Source organism: Rhipicephalus microplus, chromosome X (assembly GCF_043290135.1).
Source record: "Rhipicephalus microplus isolate Deutch F79 chromosome X, USDA_Rmic, whole genome shotgun sequence".
Taxonomy (NCBI): domain Eukaryota; kingdom Metazoa; phylum Arthropoda; class Arachnida; order Ixodida; family Ixodidae; genus Rhipicephalus; species Rhipicephalus microplus.
This window is the reverse complement of record NC_134710.1, coordinates 263,805,472-263,814,981: the sequence shown is the minus strand read 5'-3', so window position 1 is coordinate 263,814,981 and position 9,510 is coordinate 263,805,472. Positions and strand designations below refer to the sequence as shown.

The window sequence follows — 9,510 nt, the reverse complement described above, 5'->3', positions numbered from 1 at the left end:
TCTCGCTTTTGCTTTCTTTCTCTTTGTCTATCTTTATATCTCTTTTTGTGTGTATGCGTGTGTGTGTGTGTGTGTGTGTGTGTGTGTGTGTGTGTGTGTGTGTGTGTGTGTGTGTGTGTGTGTGTTTGTGTGTGTGTGTGTGTGTGTGTGTGTGTGTGTGTGTGTGTGTGTGTGTGTGTGTGTGTGTGTGTGTGTGTGTGTGTGTGTGTGTGTGTGTGTGTGTGTGTGCATGCGTGCGTGCGCGCGTGCGTGCTCGTTTTCTCAACCATACAGGTCATTGCAAGCCGCGCTGGGTACATCGTGTTCTGGGAGCGCAGCAAAAGAGAACGAAGAGAAAGGAAAGGTGAAGAGAACACGTGACGCTTCATGAAGATCATTTATGTTCTTGGCCGATCCCCCTTTGTGGGTGTGCGCCAGAGTATCAAGGATCATCATCATCATCATCATTTCTGTTTCACGGACCAATGATCGTTCTAAACAGCCGTGCTGTTAAAAAAAAATAAAGCTAGAAACTAACGCCTGCGAGCAAAAAGTAATGAGGCCCTCGAATATGTGCCGATCACACGCATATTTATTTGTATAGTATATGCATCGTTGCCCCGCCACGGTGGTCTAGTGGCTAAAGTACTCCGCTGCTAACCAGCAGGTTGCGGGATCGAATCCCGGCTGCGGCGGCTGCATTTTCGATGGAGGTGGAAATGTTGTAGGCCCGTATGCTCAGATTTGGGTGCATGTAAACAAACCCAGGTGGTCGAAATTTCCAGAGCCCTCCACTACGGCGTCTCTCATAATTATACCGTGGTTTTGGGACGTTAAACCCCACATATCTAGTATATGCATCGTTTTCCAATAACTCATGCTCGCTCGATTGTGGGCTTATCGGAAATCAGTCCTTCCTGGTAGGACAACCTGATCTTTTATAGAGGTTACCATGACGACTTGTCATTTCACGTTGCCCCATTCTATTGTTGCCTGGGTGCAAACGCACGACCGCCGCTGTTAATTGTAGTGGTCCCATTCCCGGCAGGGAGAAAGGAAACAGTTAGGAACGAACATTGCGCAATGCATTGATTGATATGTGGGGTTTAACGTCCCAAAACCACTATATGATTATGAGAGACGCTGTAGTGGAGGGCTCCGGAAATTTAGACCACCTGGGGTTCTTTAACATGCACCCAAATCTGAGCACACGGGCCTACAACATTTCCGCCTCCATTGCGCAATGCAAGTAAACAAATACTTAAATAAATAAATAAATGCGTCGTGGACGCCAAGCTGCGGCATGACCGCAGTGTCCCGTTTAAAGATCAAGGTGCGATATATGGCAAGAGCTCCCGAATTTTCGTATTTTCCGGTCGGCGCTGGATCTCCCCTGTGTGTTCTTTGGACCAGAAAAAAAAAGTTGATTCATCACCACCACAACCACAACCATCATCATGATCGTCATCCTCATAATTCAGACTATAGTAGTAGTAGCAGTAGTAGTAGCAGTAGTAGTAGTAGTAGTAGTAGTAATCAATTAAAGTTATTAGATTTTAATTCGGGACTCGGATAGCTTTGCGTTATCCACTAGAATGGAGGCGGCCTTAATTTAAATGACTGAAGGCGTCTATTGAATTTTCCGCTGCCAAGGTTATGAAAATCTCTTAAAAATACAAAGATTTGACTTATTTGCGTAGCTGAAGTGAGACCACACGCTTTTCTTAAACTAAGCATATTTATGCTTTTGTTTTTTTCTTTCAAGTCACCCTCTCTGCAGAAAATCTGCTCCAAACTTATTTCGCCCGCATAAGTGAAATCGTGAAGGGCAGAGGAGGGTGCGGTTATATTTGAAAACTAAGTTTGTATGGTGCACGCGTAACGCGTAGTTTGTCTTGTGGCATGCGAATCAATGTGTGTAAACACGGTGAGACACATATTATAAAAATACATTATTTTCGCTAAATAGATATCACGTAAAATCACACGAAGATCTTTCACGGTTGCGCCACAAAAGCTACTCGTTATGTCGGCTTTCTTTCACTGTAGCCTTTTATGAGCCGTAAAAAGTAGAATATTCAGTGAACACCAACCCACTATTGATTCGCTAAGAAGGAAGTCTTTGGCCAACAACGTGATTGCTAACGGTAGCCGAAATAATAAGTGCGAACTACTTCAAAACGTTCATTCTTAAATGCGTTCAAAGTGCTGAGAGGGCACTCATGTCCATTATAAAAGGGACATTGGCTGTACATACATATGTACAGCAAATACAAATGAGCACTCTACTACGACAGACTTACTCGCCACAAAACGCAACACAGGATGACATGTTTTTAATATCAAATCGGCGTTAAAGACACTTAAGGACTGCCGAATGCAAAAACAGGGGAAAAAAGGATTTCTTTTAACTCAACGGTACTAAAGTTTACCAAGGCACAGTTTACCAAGGAAAGATGACCGTCGGGAGGTTCGTTTCATTCCTTTAGCTGATACTTAGAAAGGCAGCCGCAAACCATAACCTAGAAAGCCAACAACCACAGTCCACAGCATAAGACATAGCGAAGACATGTCCCAGTAGAAATGCTGCTTCCTGACATGCAAAGGATTTGGAATGTTGAAGATGAGACGGCTGTACGGATATTGGCTTCCATGTCTCAGACTTTCCATAATACCGTTGAAAGCTGCTTCGTGCGATCTCACACCTGTTGCTGAAAGGAAAGAGGACACTGGACCTATAGCTCCATATCGACTAATAAACCCATCCAAGTCCGGATTTAACGAACCAGCTTGCAAGCTTGTGAACGGTAATTAAAATAGCCAAGACTAATTTCCCCGTCAGAGTAAATTAACCTCTCGCAAAGTGTCGACTTCACGATGTCGAAATCAAGACCGTAAGCCGCGGCTTTCTTTTTCCAAAGAAAGTAACTGCATACGTGCTAGGTTACCGAGGCTCACGCTTAGCACACGTCCCTTGGCATACGCGTGAAATAAGCGAAAAGACGCTCGTTGACATTTTGAAAACGTGCATATGTGGTAATGATGCCCTCAGATCATCAAATACTTCAACAGTGAATGAGATGTCATATTCATCGAAGCTTCCACGTCAATACTTCACGTGGAAGCATTACTTCCGCTGTCTACCGTCTTGTAAAATTTGTCTTATTCATTTGTTTTTGTTACCTCAATAACGTAAATACGTGACTGCTCTAACCGACACTCGTTCTTAGTCTGCAATGCACCGTACAAATGCGTCTCTTCGTCGCGTTCTCTGCGCAGCCATCTACGCGATGTTTATCGGTTGCGTTTGTCGGTACACGAGTTCTCACTGAGATGCTGGTGGCTTAAATGCCTTAAGCGTGTATTGCATGGCTATATCTAGATCCTGTCTCTTTTTGATGAATGTGAGTGTCTTCCAGAGAGTCACGCGCACGTTCAGTTTGGTTCTCCCTGTGAACAAGGCGCACATGTACTCGCCACGCAGCAGCTCAAGAAGCCTGTCTTCATCTGCCGACAACACGGGCGATATATCGACGTGGCCCAATGACGCCGTCTTGGCCAGATCACCCGTTACGTAGGCATCATCAATGGCGTGAAAGGGAACGCGGAACGCGGCGACGTACAGATCCCACATGAGGGGCGCCGGGATGACCACGAACCATCCGTGGCAGTGTACGGGAAAGTATTTTTTCGGATATTCGGAGCTGCTCAAGTAGTGACGGCTGTGCGGGTTTCGAATGACAGCGTTACCGCGGAAAGTGGAGCAGTGCAGCCGTCTGTCGTTGACAGGGACACGAGTGCGCAGGTATGCGTCCAGCAGCTCCGGGTGTATAAACACATCGTCATCGATCTTCACCAGACTACGCACCGAGGGGCAGTTGAGCATGACCCAGCGCATGCCATAGAGGAACTTGAGCGAGAGGTTCCTGTAGTGGTCCATGAACGGCAGCTGCACAATGTCGCCAAACTGCGTGGCTTCATCGGTTACATTCACGTCGGGTCGCGTACCGACCAGGAATAGCATTGTCCATTTGAAAAGCGACGCGATTCGCGGGTGACCCACAGTCGAGCGGAACAGCTTCCGTTCACGCGCGTGCACTGGATCTGTGTGCACAAAAATGAGGTGCTCAGCTTTACCGGTGTTGCAATGATGGCGCACAAGGCGACCATCGGCACTCGGGTCGACTGCGCTGGGCGGGTCTAGTGGGAACGGTATCTTGTTTGCCAACCAGTCAAGATCCATACGTTTAGACGTTGGCGCAACAACCGCAGCCTTGGGCTCTGGCTTGGGCTCTGACGCGAGCTCGGATTCTGCGTCATGATTCGCGGACGGCACTTCGTCTTGAGTGGACGACGCAGCAGCGGTCGGAGAGGGCTGTACACTGTCAGCTTGGCTTTTCCCGGCTACTTTGGATGACGGCGCTGGCGCTGGTGTGCTCTTGAGGACTGGGTGAACTGGCGCAGCCTTCAACGCGTTCACGGGCACCCCGTCTAGCTGCGGTCTGGGTATCCACTGGAGGCTGCGTAAAATGCATCCGGCGGCCGTCGCCAGGATAAGAAACAAAAAGATGATCGGGAAATGGCGCAGGAACTTGTGGTGTTGACTCTTGCGGCTATAAGGCCGTGGCTTCCTGTAGCCTTCCTTGCCGATACTCTGAAATTAAACACAGTGCACTAATTTTTCTTTGTTTGCTGCTTTAGCACGTAACGAACTGGTACGATGTGAAGTTCGTGGTTTCGTGTACGAAATAAGCCACAGTTGATTATTGTACACGACATATTAAACTACCGCAGACATCGTATTACCTATTATTAACAATTTACGCATGAAATCATGCATAGATACTAGCCATAGTGCAATTTTCAAATTTGTTACTGGTACAAGCTTTAACTACAGAGTTGTAAGCTACCATTCATATACCAATCATGCGCACATATTCAAGCCCCACGAGTACAGCGGGTGCGAGGGAAAGATAAGACATTATTACGATGGCAACAAGGCATTAAAATGCCAACAGGCAGCGCCAACTGACGCTCCCGCGTTCAAATACACAAATCTACCATAATAAGCGGACAGAGGGATGACCACCACTGTAACCAATGGCAGAACATCAGACGCGTTATTCGAAGTCCGAAGGTTCGGCCCTTGCCGGTGGCATGTTATCTCTTAGTCCACATTTCTTTCTTCACATTTACATTACAATTACTCAAAACAACATCTCCTAGACATAGTGTTCACGTGACGTCACAGACAGGTTTATGGTGCTGGGTACCCAGACATGTCGGTCACCGTGACTTAATATCCCATCAAAAGGGCCGGTGCAGGGGAGGACACGCATTCGTTCGGTCCCCGCGTTCTTTTGTGCTCCTCCCACTTTCTTCTTTTCGCCAGCCGCTGCAAGGGTGAACATATAGGAACGCGAGGGGCAACGGCACTAAGGGCCAAACAACGAAACGTTCCTTTCCTCAGTGAGGAAGCCTTCATTTTTGTGAGGCCACCTTATGTCACTCTGAAAGCTTCCTGACTGAGGAGCCCTTGGTGAAGGCTTCCTTGGCGCTTCCTCAGCTTAAGGTTGCTTTGGGGCTACCTTCGTGCGCCCTTAGGTCCGCTCCTTGCCCTGAACGAGCGCTTCGCCTCACAGCTAGCCCACGTGATGTTTTCGTTTTCGAGGCAACCCTCCCACCCCACTTCTGCGGGGAGACACGAGCGGCGAGCGTGCGTGCACGGTGCCAGGCACGACGGCGCGCAGTGTTGCTAGAATGCACCACGTTTTACGCTCGACTACGGTGGCTTTTCACATTCAGTAATCGTAGTTGGAAGAAAGCGTACACGCGTCTCTATATTAACACTTCAATTTAGAAGTGATGTGGTGACCCAACTTTTTTTACAGAATAAACGCTTGTGAGCAAAGCTTATATTCGATAATCTCGAACGCAGGAGCGCGGCAACCATTCCTCCCGCGAGGACGTGTTAAGGGAGCTTTCAGAGTACGCTTGCTTCCTCCGTCGGTACTTGGTTGTAAGGAAGCCTCACGTAAGGAGAGGACGCGGTCAAAGGAAAGGAACGTTTCGTTGTTTGGGCCTAAGTTGCTTGCTCCGCGCTATCCGCGTTCAAGTAAAGTCCACGTGGCGTCTGAACCAGCAGGTACTCAGATATAGCAGCCATGGTGACGTCAATGCACAATGTGTATACTTTCCTTGTCATTATTGTCGGTTAGTTCTTATTTATTAGTGTGTCTAACAAAGAAAACAAGTCTTTAAACTTAGAGATATATCTCCTTAAAATGACACTAAGGCAACTATTAAGTCGACGTCGATTGTTGAAATAGTGGTCCAGAAACCTCGTGGTGTTACTTTTGTGCAAATGAAGATCCTATTTTGAAATAAAATCATGTTTTAGTTGTTCGCATTGGGTTAGCGCACTTCAAACTACCCGCCTCAAGAAGCGGACCGACCGGACCGACTCACGGCACTGTTGCCGTGCACAACGTTGCCCTGCTTTACTGCGCTAGTAGCAGCAGACCAAGAGCAGCGGGTGCCCCAGCAGCAACAATGGCCATTGATCAATTTCCTGTCATTGGCTCCGAGATTGTAGACGTTTTTTGGTTCAACTGCGCCCCGCTAGATGGCACCACCTGTCCAGTGCAACTACGAAAAAATTGCATTTTTAAACCACTCGTGCCATTCCAACGTCCACGGCAGTTCTTTTTTTCATTAATCAAGCAGAAACGAACAAGAAGCATTTTATTGGGTCTCTTGATGCACGGAAGGTTCTTTATTTAGGGCAGCTAAAAGGATTACTAGTGAATAATTGTAACTGGTCCGTCTGATGTCATCGGAATCATTTTGGCAATGTCCTACTGAGGCGCTTGTGTTCTTGTGCATTTGCCTTAATTTCTTGGTATGTAGGGCACAGTGCTTGATAAAATTGTCGTTTTAGATGTTGTCATACATTGAGTTTTCACTCTGACGAAAATCGTTATTTGACTCTAGTGTCCCTTTAAATTATATATGACATATATGTCATGATACTTTTGTCTAACCTTTGTGACACCCTTATGGACGCAATTCCTCCAGCCTTGTTCCCCCTAACTTATGCTCCTTTCAGAACCCATCCATCTGCACGGTCGAGAGTAACCTTGCAAGGGTGCTATCCCCCCTTTAACGCCAATTTTGCCTCACGGCATCCGCATCCGTTGTTAGCTTCAATGCAGATCGGTATATGGTGCTGTGGTCACGCATTGGCTAGGGTGCCTGAATGGTTTGCCTCGCCCTTCCAAGTGGAGCTGCGGGCGAGGGAAAATCATTCAGGCACCCTAGCGTTGGCACTCCCTGGCGGAGAGCGAGGTTACACGGGTGCACGAGAGACTTATTTCTTGTTTTTGTTGTTGTTTGGCTGCGTCAGTGGACGGGCGTCTCTCTCGCGTGGTCTATAGGGGCGATTCCATGGCTTTGTCCTACGTCCTCATGCAGCGAGTCAAACATCGGAAGCACCGCATTCGCGGTATGTTGTACGTGTTGTTTGTGTCCCTTCCATGGTGGTCAAGTGGGTAAGGCCCCCAGCTGCAGACCCACCGGTCGCGGGATCGAATCCCGACTGCGCCAGCTGCATTTTAGATAGAGGCGAAAATGTTGTAGGCCCATGTGCTCCAATTTGAGTGCACGTTAAAGAACCCCAGGTGGTCGAAATTTCCAGAGTCCTCCACTCCGGTGTCTCTCATAATCGTGTGGTGGTTTTGTGACATTAAATCCCACATATCAATCAAGCAATTAATTATGTAGTGTGTTCTATAGGATAATATTGGATTATTTGTGATGTTGCTAGTTATTAATAGGATTCGGCTAGCGAATGCGCCACTATATAAAAGCAGTTTATAAACGCACAAGTGTTCATTTGCTCGATGGCATGATAGTGTTCTGAGAGCATGTCATCCGTGACCACTTAACCACGACCTCTCTTTCCTCGATAATTCCTCTAATATAATACAATTGAATGTCACGCTAGCGCGGTAACTCATTGAAACCAATCGCTGCTCGTCGTCGTGTTTTACTTCATTACAAGTTACAACTGACTTGCTATTCATCACTCATTTGAAAATAAGTTGGGCATGGCATTGCAAGTATAGGCCGGCCCCCAGAACGACATCGCGAAAGTGAATACTAATATTCTACAACATACCGACATGCTGCAGTGTCGTCATGAATAAGCAAGGAGGACTAAAAAATGCTGGTGTGAATACTTTCGCAAGACATAGCCAGCGCAGGTGAAGACACGGTTTACCCCTGGTTTGTGTCATAATCAAGAAGTAAGGTGACTTTGCTTTGTAAAGGCCAGATTCAAGCTTGGGAATGATAAATAAGGTATTGTTGTTCAGGAAGAAAGTAACATATCCAGAAGAGTATTAACGAGCTGAGGTCTTATAAAATTTACCTAGCTGTTGAGAACCCTTAAGTAAATTTGTCACACCAAGGAACTGGTCGAGAACTATCTACCCCAAATGTTTCGATTCACGCACGTGTGCGGGAAATGTTTTGTATGTGTCGCTACCCGCTAACGTTATCTTGCTACTGGTAAGATGGCGGACTCCTGGCTTCACTTTCAAGGTGTTAGTTTCACTCTAGGATGTTTTCTTTAAATTATCATAGTGCGCAACGCAAGTCGAGTCAGTTTTTTTTTTCTTACGTGCTGGCTAATTACAACCGCACTTACCATCTCTCCTATGACGCTGCGCCGTCCTCCAGACACGGGCTTCGGCTGCGCACTCAACTCATCTCTTAGAAGTGGTCAGGACTTCTGCGTTCTGGTATTTTCCGTCGGGGTACACTGGACAGGGAGAAGCCATGATGTCCCTCTTCTTCTTCTTTATCCAGCTATAAATTGACAGCGACATTTGGAGCGGTGGTCAACAGTTGTAAATGTTCTTTTATTAAGTGAAGAATAGGGTTGCTTAATGCAAGGTAATTATATAACTGTAGCGAATATACTGAGATTTATTTCCTTTCAAACAACTTTTTTCATGCAGCGCCGTTTTCTCCCACTGCGCGCGGAAGTCATCAAAAGAAAGATGAAGACACTGTTGTACTCTTTTCATTCTACCTAGGGTGTCTTTTCTTTTTTTTCTGGTGGAGGGTATCAATACTGAATAGGAAAAAAGTCTCACTGAAATAAGTTCAGTAGGGTTGAGAGCTGGGCTAGTTGGTGAGACATCATTTAACCATATGGTGTAGTAGCGCAAATTCACGGGGATGAAGAGGACAAGAAAACACGACACTCGCTACACTCTCAACTAATTTTTATTTCAGAAGCAGCACTTCATATATAACCCATAACCCTAGCGACACAGAAAAGAACTACGAACACTGAATCATTGCCAACAGAAGCTTTTGCGCAGACTCAAGCGATAGTACACGGCAGTTACGCTTAGACACTTTAAGATGACATAACTAAAACAGCCCTGGGTAACATCAAATCAAAAATCACAACCGTAGTCTTCCGTCATGGAAACCAACTAACCAGAGAAATTGTCGAAG

At 46.5% G+C, this 9,510-nt stretch overlaps 1 protein-coding gene across 1 annotated transcript; it reads right to left on the bottom strand.

Moving 5' to 3' along the window:
* Positions 1-2,455: 2,455 nt before the first annotated feature.
* On the bottom strand, positions 2,456-8,817 carry LOC142777155 (uncharacterized). The gene is made up of 2 exons (XM_075881480.1): positions 8,690-8,817; positions 2,456-4,633 (listed from the first exon to the last, which is right to left on the bottom strand). Exons 1-2 carry the CDS (start codon positions 8,690-8,692, stop codon positions 3,305-3,307), a joined length of 1,332 nt encoding a protein of 443 aa, XP_075737595.1. The 5' UTR covers positions 8,693-8,817; the 3' UTR covers positions 2,456-3,304.
* Between the last annotated feature and the right edge of the window lie 693 nt (positions 8,818-9,510).